This window comes from Bufo gargarizans, chromosome 8, assembly GCF_014858855.1.
Source record: "Bufo gargarizans isolate SCDJY-AF-19 chromosome 8, ASM1485885v1, whole genome shotgun sequence".
NCBI classification, from domain to species: domain Eukaryota; kingdom Metazoa; phylum Chordata; class Amphibia; order Anura; family Bufonidae; genus Bufo; species Bufo gargarizans.
The window spans coordinates 71642890-71655666 of NC_058087.1; the positions used below are offsets into that span (position 1 = coordinate 71642890).

Genomic DNA, 12777 nt, shown 5'->3' on the forward strand with positions numbered 1-12777 from the left:
TATATATATATATGTGTCTATAGTTGTGTCTGTACTTGTGTCTTTGTATCTATACTTATATCTATGTGTCTATATTGTATCTATGTGTCTATTATGTGTATCTATACGTCTATACCTATATCTATCTATGTGTGTACTGTTGTGTGTGTGAGGTGTGCTACTTACCAGGCCTGTGCAGAAATGTTACAAGAAATCAGTGAGTTCAGGGATAACAGCCGCTCCGGTAAGATCACTACTATCTGCCCCAGGGATACAATATGCGGCTGTTTTTCCTGAACTCACCAAATGCCAGATGGAATCAAGCACAGGCCATTCCTGGGGCGTAGAGGGTCTTCAGGAGGTCTTCAGGAGGTTGGGAAGTCTGATGCCAGCCAGGTATTGGAGGATGCCAAGTCAAGGTCCAGGGCAACAACATGATGGAAAATCAGCAGCATTAAGATGTTATAGAGAGGATGTTATAGGCAAGCCGAGGTGTTATACAGCAGCAGAGATGTGTATCAGGAGGCACAAAGCTCTGGGCAGTAGGCACGGGCTGATCCTGCAAGACGTAAGAGAGAAATGTTAGTTTTATGGTTTACCCATTTATGGATATAGAAAAGTCACTAGTGTAACATGACAACAAAGGCTATATTCACTTCTGCGTCAGAGGCTCCATTTGAGGCCTACATCATAGAGTTCACCAAAAATGGCTGAGGAAAAAGTCCTACGTGTTCTTCCGAATGGAAACCAAATGGATCCCATTTTTGTGAATGGTATCTGTTAGGCTCCACTCCTGTCAGTTAGGTGCTGAATCCAGCACTTACTTTAGTATCGTTCTTCTGCTTCTATAAAGGAGCAGAATAGCGGAAATACATAGCACTGATGTGAAAGCAACCTTATCCTGATCAAATGTCTACCTGATATCTAAAAGTGTGAATTTCTTAATAAGGCTCAAAATATATATTTACTATGAGATTATAGTAGGAATTTTGAAAATATGGGAGTCATAATGAAGACCATAATAGTTGTCAACCAGAATTACCAAAAGCAGATATAACTCAGGAGACGATGACTCAGAGACCTCTGATATTTTAAAAGAAATGTTCTTTCTAATAAAGTCTCAAAGGTATGTGAAAGGTAGTTACAATGTATGGGTATCATGGTAGGTGTATGTAGCTAAGGCCTCTTTCACACTTGCGTTGTCCGGATCCGGCGTGTACTCCGCTTGCCGGAATTACACGCCGGATCCGGAAAAACGCAAGTGTACTGAAAGCATTTGAAGACGGATCCGTCTTCAAAATGCTTTCAGTGTTACTATGGCACCCAGGACGCTATTAAAGTCCTGGTTGCCATAGTAGTAGTGGGGAACGGGGGAGCAGCATACTTACCATCCGTGCGGCTCCCGGGGCGCTCCAGAATGACGTCAGAGCGCCCCATGCGCATGGATCATGTGATCCATGCGATCACGTCATCCATGCGCCTGGGGAGCCCTGACGTCACTCTGGAGCGCCCCGGGAGCCGCACGGATGGTAAGTATGCTGCTCCCCGCTCCCCACTACAGTTTACCATGGCTGCCGGGACTTTAGCGTCCCGGCAGCCATGGTAACCATTGAGAAAAAGCTAAACGTCGCATCCGGCAATGCGCCGAAACGACGTTTAGCTTAAGGCCGGATCCGGATCAATGCCTTTCAATGGGCATTCATTCCGGATCCGGCCTTGCGGCAAGTGTTCCGGATTTTTGGCCGGAGCAAAAAGCGCAGCATGCTGCGCTATTTGCTGCGGCCAAAAAACGTTCCGTTCCGGAACGGAAGACATCCTGATGCATCCTGAAGGACGGACTGTCCATTCAGAATGCATTAGGATAATCCTGATCAGTATTCTTCCGGCATAGAGCCCCGACGACGGAACTCTATGCCGGAAGACTATAACGCAGGTGTGAAAGGGCCCTAAGTATGTATAGGTATATAGATATATGTATAGATTTGTACAGGGGGTGCTCACCAGATGGTAACGGATCCCTTCACAATTTGGATCTTTTCATCACCCTAAGAAAAAAACATAGAAATTGTCAGGAGCAATCAGAACAAAGTACAGGAGGGACTAGAAGATTATGGACCAGACGATACTAGAGGATTCACCACCATTACAAGTACTTGCTGATACTGGTCTGGTCCTGGTCTTCTCTTGCTTTGTCATTAGAATGTCACCTGTATTACATATATTTTGCACTACAGGGAGTAACATACTGATGAGTAATGTCTCCATTATATCATCAGTGTAAGGGGAGGAAGGATTCTATAGGACCTCATGTTCTCATGACATCATAAGCAAGGAGAGGGATCTTACCGGGCCAAGCTTGGTGACACATAGGAGAATCCAGCCACGGGGTGAAGTGGTGTTGTATCCTTCGGCCACTGCAGATATTTGTTCTCCAGAGCTGCCCTGAATGGTACACATGGCGGCTGTGCTCTCCTCTCCTCCAGTTCCTCCCAGACAATGCTGTTAAAGAATGGATGGTGTCTGATGTTCTTATAGACACCCAGCCGCCTGTCAGGGTTTTTACGCAGCAGTTTTTTAATAAGATGTTGCACGTCGGCGTCCAACCAAGATGGGATGTATGGCTTGGCTCTGGTGATGGATTTGTACGCCTCTTTCCTGATGGGGCCATAGTAAAATGGGGAGCGTCCTGATGACATTCTGGACACTACAATCCCCAGGCTCCACCAGTCAACTGCTGTGTAATACTCCATTCCGACAAATACCTCAGGGGCCATAAAACAGTGTGTACCCGTCACTCCACTGGTCTTATTGGAGGAGGTGACACCATCTTGGGCCAGCCCTAGGTCTATGATGCGGATGTGTCCATCTTTATCCAGCATGATGTTCTCTGGCTTTATGTCTCTGTAATGAAATAAGATGACTCATGAAGAAAGGAGAATGGTGGATGGGTCCAATGTAGCAGTGATACAGGAGACATAGGATATCAGGACTCTAGGAAAGCTGGGTGCATTGTTTCCATCATTACAAGGAAATAGGGTGATGTGAGCAAGTTCTTCTTACCGGTGGACGATGTTGTGTCCATGGAGGAACTGGAGGCCACATACAATCTCTGCTGTGTAGAATCTGATGGAGCGAACAAGATGTAATGTCAATGACATGAAATCCATCTCTAGTAATATCATGTTATTACCAAATTGTCTGTCACCACCAGCATAGTAGAGACGCTGTTTATGGCAGCCTGTATTCCCTCTATTCTCCACATTGATCTCTATCTGACCTGTCATGTCCCCTTCTATTCTCCAGTTATTTATTTTCAGTATTTGCCCTTCTGTCTCCTGATCAGTCATTTACTCACCTTACATTGTTGATGTCCAAGTAGCCGCACATTTTGATTAAAGCCTCCAGGCTGCTGCCGGACAGATACTCTGTGATGAAATAGGCCCGCTCCTGAGACTGATGTGCGGCATAGAGATGGCATAGGAATGGGCAGTCTCGGGCCTCCAGGAGTATCCGTCGCTCTCTCCTTAAAGCTACTGCATTGTCCCCTGTTTTTCTTATACTTTTGATAGCCACATAGGTGTTCCGGCGGGGAACTGATGCCAGGAGCACCTGAAGAAACAAATGGAAGTGGTTACAGGGCAATTCTTCTACATTTATTACATGGGGGATTTATCTCAAGAGGTTTCTGGCTGTTCAGCTGCCTAATAAAGAGGGGTGAGGGAAGTGGTCTTCAGTCAGGTAAAAACCATACTCTACAACTGTGCAAAAGTGAGCAAATATATTGTGGTGTCTGCTCTTGGACACGTTATAGAGATTTCTCTTTTGCCATTCCTCATAGGTATAACTAGAGGAAGCTGTAGGCAGGACTGTGGGATTATGGGGGATGTTATTACAGATCTACATCCACATTAGATGCAGTACGGATGTAATACAAGCATATGTGTATGTGTGTGTGTGTATATATATATAGCAATATATCCAACAAGTGTGAACAGCACAGCAGTGTTCCATGATGGCGGGTGCCAATTCCTTCAGTAAAAGAGTGTAGTTTATTCACCAAATAACAATGCTTCGGTTCGCACACTGCTTGAAAAAGGTTCCATTGTGCGAACCAAAACATTGTTATTTGGTGAATAAACTACACGCTTTTACTTAAGGAAGTGCAGTGGATTTTCTTGAATTGTATATATATATATATATTTATATATATATTTAGGGTAATTTATCAAACTAGTGTAAAGTAGTACTGGCTTTGTTGCCCATAGCAACCAATCAGATTCAACCTTTAATTTTCCAAAGGAGCTGTCCAAATTGAAAGGTGGACTATGATCGGTTGCTATGGACAACTAAGCCAGTTTTGCTTTACATCCGTTTGATAAATGACTCCCAATGTCCTTATTGTAGCCTACATGGGCTAAGTAAACAACAATGCACTTCTCCCAAACTCCTCACCCCCTGAGATCAGCTCTCCAGCACTGGAATCCCCCTTTCTGGCAGATTAGACCTAATATGGAGGCTTATTACAGGGCAGCGCTATAGAAGGAGCTGCGGATACCAGTCACACATATGGATATAATGTTACTGGAGGGTCTGAGCACTGGAGATATGACATATAAAGAAGGGAAGATGGGGGCTGAGAATTTTCTGGAACCTGTCACTCATCCTAATGTAGAAATGTACAGTTGGCAGCCTAGGAGTCTGAAATGGCTGATAACAGAAAACAATAGATTGCATCTAGCTGCCCAGGAAATAATGTAGAATTAGGATAACTGTCCCTATAGCAAGAAATAAGAAGTTATAAAACTTACTATGCCAAAGCTGCCCCTACCCAACACCTGATGGAAGGTGAAGCGATTGATGTTAAATTTGGGGTAGGGGCTGGATGTTACGGGGTCCTGGCTGCCTCCGGCCCTTGGCTCCTCATCCTCCAATATCCTGTCATCTTCTCTCCTCTTCTTCATCTCCTTGGATCCGTCTTCGCAGTCTTCCTCCCTCTTCCTCTTCTCATCTTCTCTCTTCTCGCTGTCTCCTCTGTGTCCAGTAGACGCCATGTTCGCTGCTCCTGTTCAGTCCAGTCGCTGCCGCTGACAGTTGAAAGTGAATGGCAGTTGGTCGTGTGCAGGTGACTTGAGGTCAGAGGTCATGGAACCTCCGGTGGCACCTGCTGCCAGTGGTCCATAGACCTGCTCTGCTATATACACTGATGTTGGCATCAGAAGTGGTGGTCTGGTGTCCAGAGGAGACATTGGAGACATTCATGGCTGCTTCTTCTAGTGCTGTATTATTAAGAGATGGGACAGGGGATGGGACTTTTATGTCTGCTGTAGCAGAGGTGCCCATAGCACAACAGAAACTCTGCAGTTGTGCGGAAATTCACATGAACCAGGTGGAGAAATAAACCAGAGATTGTACTTGCTGCTGATGTCAAACATAATAAATGTTTGTCAGAAGCACTTTTGAAGAAAAAAAAAAAAATGGTTGCAGGAAAATATTGATGGACATTACAGAGGGATTCATCCACAGTGGTGATTTATTCTGAAGTGGGAAATGTTAGAAACACTTAGGGCCGCTTCACACGAGCGGATGCCGTGCGTGGCATCCGCTCCGTGAAAGAGAGCCAAGACCCGCTGCAGACTGCAGAGGCACGGAGCAGTAACATGACTGTTAATGCTCCGTGCCTCTCTGTGATCTCTTTACTACGAAATCACAGTGACAACTGTGATTTCGTAGTAAAGAGATCACAGAGAGGCACGGAGCATTAACAGTCATGTTACTGCTCCGTGCCTCTGCAGTCTGCAGCGGGTCTTGGCTCTCTTTCACGGAGCGGATGCCACGCACGGCATCCGCTCGTGTGAAGCGGCCCTTAATTTAGATATTATAGGAGTGGTCCCAGTTCTAATAAGTGGTCATGGTTTGGGTCACTGTTGCAGGTGTCTAGTTTCATGAGGAGAACGATACAAATATTGCCAGGTGACTTTGGCGGATAACCTAATTTTATGTAATCCATATGGGCAGAATTGCTACTATCCATCATTATGCCAGGGGATTGTGATTATAGGAAGAATTGAGGCATACGAAGGTACATTTGCCCATATTGGATATGCAGGTCGCTGGCTTTAAGAACATACCAGTCATAGATACTACAGAATATGTTGGTGCTATATAAGCAAGTAAACTGTATAAATAAATATAGGGAGGCTTTATTATTACAGGGACACTATAGAAAGAATTACAGAGGGGCATAATTATTGCTGGAGGTACTACAATGGGCATTATTAATATTTGGGGCATATTTTTTAAATACTGGGTCAATATGGATCATGATAGGTAAAAAATAGGCGGCATTATTATTGCTGGAGGTGCTATAGAGGCATTATAAATGCTAACAGGAATATAGGTGCGTTATTATTACTTGAGAAATTCTAGGAGCACTATAGAGAACATTATTACTACTGGGGCACTATTTTTTCTGCAGTATAGTATATTGTGGTTTTGGGGGCACAGTGTTGGGTGACACTGTTGGACCAGGGTGACACTGTTGGGACATGAGGTGGGGAGGATAATAGAAAAGTGAAGAATCTAAGCTGTCTACATAACAAACTCTGCAGAGATGAGATGTAACTGAAATAAGTCGTCATGGAGGACTGGTGCAGATGAGTAAAGTGAATGTCTACAATTGAAGGAGTCGTCACTGAATGCAAAAGGCATGCAGTGATATATTCTCCTATACAGCTTATTTAGAGACAAGCGGAGTGGGAAGACTGAATGTGGTAGCTGGTTTTGGCCACCATACAGGAACAGCTCCTGCGGAGGTACTAGGTGCTGCGGGTGAAGTATTTTGGTTTGCGCTGTTATGTTTGGTTCTCCTGGTGCAAGATATTGAAGTATATTGTGCTGCACAGCGTTATTTGGTTCTGCTAAGGCACTATGTTGTGTTGCACTGTGGTAATTGGCTCTGGTCAGCTGGGGCACATTGGCCATAGCTCATACAGGGACATTTCCCAGTGGGCTGATGTCCAAGGGGCTGCCCAAGCCCTAATCACTGCCGCTGACCAGGTTATTAATGATCTAATCCTCTCACTGGTGCTTAAACACCTGGCCAGTAGCTTCGGGTGTCCTACTGAATTCAACTGTATGGCAGTTCTCAGGACAGTGAAAGAGTTGAATACTGTAGTGACACTTCTCGGTGTCTATATTAGTTGTCAAAGGTGAGAACAATGCAGTATGGGAGGGGATTTAAAGGGATGCAATCAGTGCAACTAGATGACAGCTGAGAGAGGGAAACGAGATGACAAAACAAAAGCAAAACAAAAGAACCTCAGGCAGGAGGTTCTGAAGAACGTCTGTCTGTCTGTCAGAGATTCTCAGATGTCTGGCGGTGACAGTACCCCTCCTTCTACGAGTGGACTCCGGACACTCAGAGCCCACCTTCTCAGGATGGGACCTATGGAAAGCCCTGATTAGACGAGTGGCCTTAATGTCCGTCACTGGGACCCACATCCTCTCCTCAGGACCATAACCCTCCCAATGAACGAGGTACTGGAGAGAACCGGCGACAACACGGGAATCCACAGTCCTAGAGACCTGAAATTCAAGATTACCATCAACCACAATTGGAGGAGGAGGCAAAGAGGAGGGTACAGTGGGTTGGACATAAGGTTTTAATAGGGACTTGTGAAAAACATTATGGATCTTCCAAGTCTGAGGAAGATCAAGACGGTAGGCAACGGAATTGATGACGGACAAGATTTAGTAAGGCCCAATAAACTTAGGACCCAACTTCCAGGAGGGAACCTTCAATTTGATATTCTTAGTAGACAACCATACCAGATCACCAACATTCAGGTCCGGACCAGGACACACGTCTCTTATCCGCCACACGCTTATATCTCTCACTCATGCTCTTTAGATTATCCTGAATCTTTTGCCAAATAGATGACAAAGACGAGGAGAATCTCTCCTGATCAGGTAAACCAGAAGCCCCTTCTCCAGAGAATGTCCCAAACTGCGGATGAAACCCATATGAACCAAAAAATGGTGACTTATCAGAGGACTCCTGACGACGGTTATTTAAAGCAAACTCAGCAAGGGAGAGAAAAGAACACCAATCCTCCTGATTCTCCGCCACAAAACAACGCAGATATGTCTCCAGATTCTGATTGACGCGCTCTGTCTGGCCATTCAACTGCGGGTGGAAAGCAGAAGAGAATGACAACCGAACCCCCAAGCGAGAACAGAAGGCCTTCCAAAATCTGGAAACAAACTGCATGCCCCTATTAGAGACTATGTCTGAAGGGATACCATGCAGTTTGAAAATGTGATCAATAAATGCCTGCGCCAGCGTTTTAGCATTGGGCAAGCCAGGAAAAGGAACAAAATGCACCATTTTGCCAAAACGGTCCACCACCACCAGAATCACCATCTTCCCCGAGGAGCGAGGCAGGTCTGTAATGAAATCCATTACAGATGTGTCCAAGAACGGGAAGGAATGGGTAACGGAAGGAGAGGACCCGATGGCCGTGAATGAGGGACTTTGGTACGATCAACCGACTAACGAAGAGGCGGCCACCAGAATCTCTGAGCAATGAGATCCACTGTGGCTCTACCCCCCAGGTGCCCAGCAAGGACAGTATCGTGGTGCTCCTTAAAAACCTTGTGTCGTAAAGTGAGAGGCACAAACAACCTCCTAGGAAGACAAAGATCAGGAGCCTCTCCCTGGGCTGCCTGAACCTCTGCCTCCAATTCAGGATAAAGAGCAGACACAACCACCCCTTCAGCCAAAATGGGACCCGGGTCTTCAAAGTTCCCCCCTCCCGGAAAACAACGTGACAGGGCATCCGCCTTTCACATTCTTAACCCCAGGGCGGAACGTGACAACAAAATTAAACCTTGAAAAGAACAAAGACCATCTGGCCTGTCTCGGGTTCAGAAGCTTGGCCGATTCAAAGTAGGCCAGATTCTTATGGTCGGTAAACACGGTAATAGGGTGTCTGGCTCCCTCTAGCCAATGGCGCCATTCCTCAAAAGCTAACTTGATGGCCAACAACTCCCTATCTCCCACATTGTAATTTCTCTCTGCAGAGGAGAGTTTCTTTGAGTAAAAAGCACACGGTTGCCATTTGGCAGGAGAGGGACCCTGAGACAAGACCTCACCCACCCCCACCTCAGAAGCGTCCACCTCAACTATGAAGGGCAGAGAGATATCAGGTTGTACCAAGATGGGAGCGGAAGCAAAACTCTCCTTGATACCAGAAAATACCTTACGCGCCTCTACCGACCAGGAGGAAAAATCTACCCCCTTTCTAGTCATATCAGTGAGTGGTTTAACAACAGAGGAATAATTCAAAATAAACTTCCTGTAATAATTGGCAAAACCCCAAAAATGCATCAGCGCCTTCTGATTCTCAGGAAGCTCCCACTCAAGCACTGCGCCGACCTTCTCGCGGTCCATGCGAAAACCAGAAGCGGAGAAAAGAAACCCCAGAAATTGAATTTCTGGAACCGCAAACACACATTTTTCCAGTTTAGCGTACAATTTATTCTCCCACAGGATGAGCAAGACCTGACGTAGGTGGTCCTTTTGAGTTTTGAAATCAGGAGAAAAAATCAAAATGTCATCTAGATACATTAGTACAAATTTCCCCATTAAATGATATAAAATGCTGTTCACAAAATGCTGAAAGACGGCTGGAGCATTCATCAAACCAAAAGGCATAACCAAATTCTCAAAATGGCCCTCAGGGGTATTGAATGCCATCTTCCATTCGTCTCCCTCTCTGACCCTGACCAGGTTGCATGCCCCTCTTAAGTCCAACTTGGAAAAAACTTTAGCCCCAACAATCTGGTTAAACAGGTCCGGGATCAGAAGAAGCGGATAAGGGTCACAAATTGTGATACTGTTCAGCTACCTGAAATCCAGACATGGTCTTAACCCCTAAGGACTCAGCCCTATTTCACCTTAAGGACTTAGCCATTTTTTGCAAATCTGACCAGTGTCACTTTAAGTGCTCATAACTTTAAAACACTTTGACTTATCCAGGCCATTCTGATATTTTTTTTTCGACACATATTGCACTTAATGACACTAGTAAAATGAAGTTAAAAAATATTTTTTTGCATAAAAAATGCCAAATTTACCAAAAATTGGGAAAAATTTGCAAATTTCAAAGTTTCAGTTTCTCTGCTTCCTTAATACATAGTAATACCCCCAAAAATTGTGATGACTTTACATTCCCCATATGTCTACTTCATGTTTGAATTATTTTGGGAATGATATTTTATTTGTTGGGGATGTTACAAGGCTTAGAAGTTTAGAAGCAAATATTGAAATTTTTCCGAAATTTAGAAAATCCCAATTTTTAGGGACCACTACAGGTCTGAAGTCACTTTGCGAGGCTTACATAATAGAAACCGCCCAAAAATGACCACATTCTATAAACTACACCCCTCAAGGTATTCAAAACTGATTTTACAAACTTTGTTAACCCTTTAGGTGTTGCTCAAGAGTTATTGGCAAATGGGGATGAAATTTGAGAATTTCATTTTTTTGCCAAATTTTCCATTTTAACCCATTTTTTCCACTAACAAAGCAAGGGTTAACAGCCAAACAAGACTGTATCTTTACTGCCCTGACTCTGCCGTTTACAGAAACACTCCATATGTGGCCGTAAACTACTGTACGGGCACATAGTAGGGCGTAGAGGGAAAGATGTGCCGTATGGTTTTTGGAAGCCAGATTTTGCTGGACTGTTTTTTTGACACCATGTCCCATTTGAAGCTCCCTGATGAACCCCTAGAGTAGAAACTCCAAAAAAGTGACCCCCATCTAAGAAACTACATCCTTCAAGGTATTCAAAACTGATTTTACAAACTTTGTTAACACTTTAGGTGTTGCACAAGATTTAAGGGAAAATAGAAATACAATTTCAAAATGTCACTTTTTTGGCAGATTTTCCATTTTTATATTTTATTTTCAGTTACAAAGCAAGGGTTAACAGCCAAACAAAACTCATTATTTATGGCCCTAATTCTGTAGTTTACAGAAACACCCAATATGTGGTCGTAAACTGCTGTACGGGCACACGGCAGGGCGCAGAAGGAAAGGAATGCCATACGGTTTTTGGAAGGCAGATTCTGCTGTTTTTTTTTACACCATGTCCCATTTGAAGCCCCCCTGATGCGCCTCTAGTGTAGAAACTCCCAAAAAGTGACATTTTTGAAACTAAAGGATAGGGTGGCAGTTTTGTTGTAACTAGTTTAGGGTACATATGATTTTCGGTTGCTCTATATTACACTTTTTGTGCGGCAAGGTAACAAGAAATAACTTTTTGGGCACGTTTTTTTTTTTGTTATTTACAACATTCATCTGACAGGTTAGATCATGTGGTAATTTTATAGAGCAGGTTGTCACGGACGCGGTGATACCTAATATGTATACAATTTTTTTTATTTATGTAAGTTTTATACAATGACTTCATTTTTAAAACCCAAAAAATGTTTTAGTGTCTCCATAGTCTAAGAGCCATAGTTTTTTCAGGTTTTGGGTGATTATCTTACGTAGGGTCTAATTTTTTGCGGGATGAGATGACGGTTTGATTGGCACTATTTTGAGGTGCATATGACTTTTTGATCGCTTGCTATTACACTTTTTGTGATGTAAGGTGAAAAAAATGTTTTTTTTTACACCGTTTTTATTTATATTCTTTTACGGTGGTCCCCTGAGGGGTTAGGTCATGTGATATTTTTATAGAGCCGGTCGATATGGACGCAGTGATACCTAATATGTATACTTTATTTTTATTTATGTAAGTTTTACACAATGATTTCATTTTTGAAATTAAAAAAAATCATGTTTTAGTGTTTCCATAGTCTAAGAGCCATAGTTTTTTCAGTTTTTCTGCGATTATCTTGGGTAGGGTATGATTTTTGAGAGATGAGATGACTGTTTGATTGGTACTATTTTGGGGTACATGCGACTTTTTTGATTACTTTTATTACCTTTTTTGGGGCAAAATTTCAATTTTCTCATAGTTTTTATTTTTTTATTTTTATGGCGTTCACTGTGCGGGGAAAGTAACAAGACCGTTTTATAGATCAGGTCGTTATGGACGCGGCGATACCTAATATGTGTAGTGTATATTTTTTAATTTTTTTATTCAGTGATAAATGTGTTTTTTTATCTTAACTTTTTTCACTTTTTTTTTACATTTTTTTGACCCAGACCCACTTAATTCTTGAAGATCCAGTGGGTCTGATGTCTGTATAATACAGTACATACTCCTATATAGGGTACAGTACTGTATTTTACTTTACACTTTGTCTGAACAGATCTATTCCTTTAGCATAGATCTGTTCAGCACCATGGACCTGAGAAGGCGTCCTGTTGCCATGGGAACCTTCCCCGTCTGCCACAACTTCGCAGACGGGGAAGGGTGAGGATGGGGCTGGCGGGGGGCTCTCTCCCTCTCCATCGGGGGGCTGCAGAGGCACAGCAGCCCCCCGATGGGAGAGGGAGGGAGCTCCCTGACCCTAACAGTTAACCTTTTCTGCACAGATGTCAACCGTTTATACCAGTGTGTCAGCAATGTGCTGACACCCTGGTATAACCACTAGACGCCAAGGAATTTTCAAGAGGAGGCAGGCGGGCGATCGCGATCCCGCATGCCACACCGCCCGCCTCCCACACCGCCCGCACCGCCTGCAACCCCCCCTGTACCACCCGCCGGCATTTAATCATGCAGGGGTGCAGGGGGGCTGCAAAATAGACATTTTGGGCATTTTAAAGTTTCTGATCCCCGC

At 43.9% G+C, this 12777-nt stretch overlaps 1 protein-coding gene across 1 annotated transcript; it reads right to left on the reverse strand.

The window, feature by feature from the left end:
• Positions 1 to 474: 474 nt before the first annotated feature.
• LOC122945386 (protein kinase C theta type-like) lies at positions 475 to 5030 on the reverse strand. Its single transcript, XM_044304459.1, has 5 exons — positions 4788 to 5030; positions 3335 to 3588; positions 3040 to 3102; positions 2326 to 2880; positions 475 to 538 (listed from the first exon to the last, which is right to left on the reverse strand). Exons 1-5 carry the CDS (start codon positions 5028 to 5030, stop codon positions 475 to 477), a joined length of 1179 nt encoding a protein of 392 aa, XP_044160394.1.
• Positions 5031 to 12777: the final 7747 nt, after the last annotated feature.

Excerpts from the sequence above, each read along its gene's own strand:
- LOC122945386 (XM_044304459.1), bottom strand. The coding sequence starts at position 5,030 with ATGGCGTCTACTGGACACAGAGGAGACAGCGAGAAGAGAGAAGATGAG. Across the intron at positions 2,881-3,039 it reads GGACACAACATCGTCCACCG|AGACATAAAGCCAGAGAACA; the intron begins GTAAGAAGAACT and ends ATTTCATTACAG. Across the intron at positions 539-2,325 it reads GTGTCACCAAGCTTGGCCCG|GATCAGCCCGTGCCTACTGC; the intron begins GTAAGATCCCTC and ends TACGTCTTGCAG.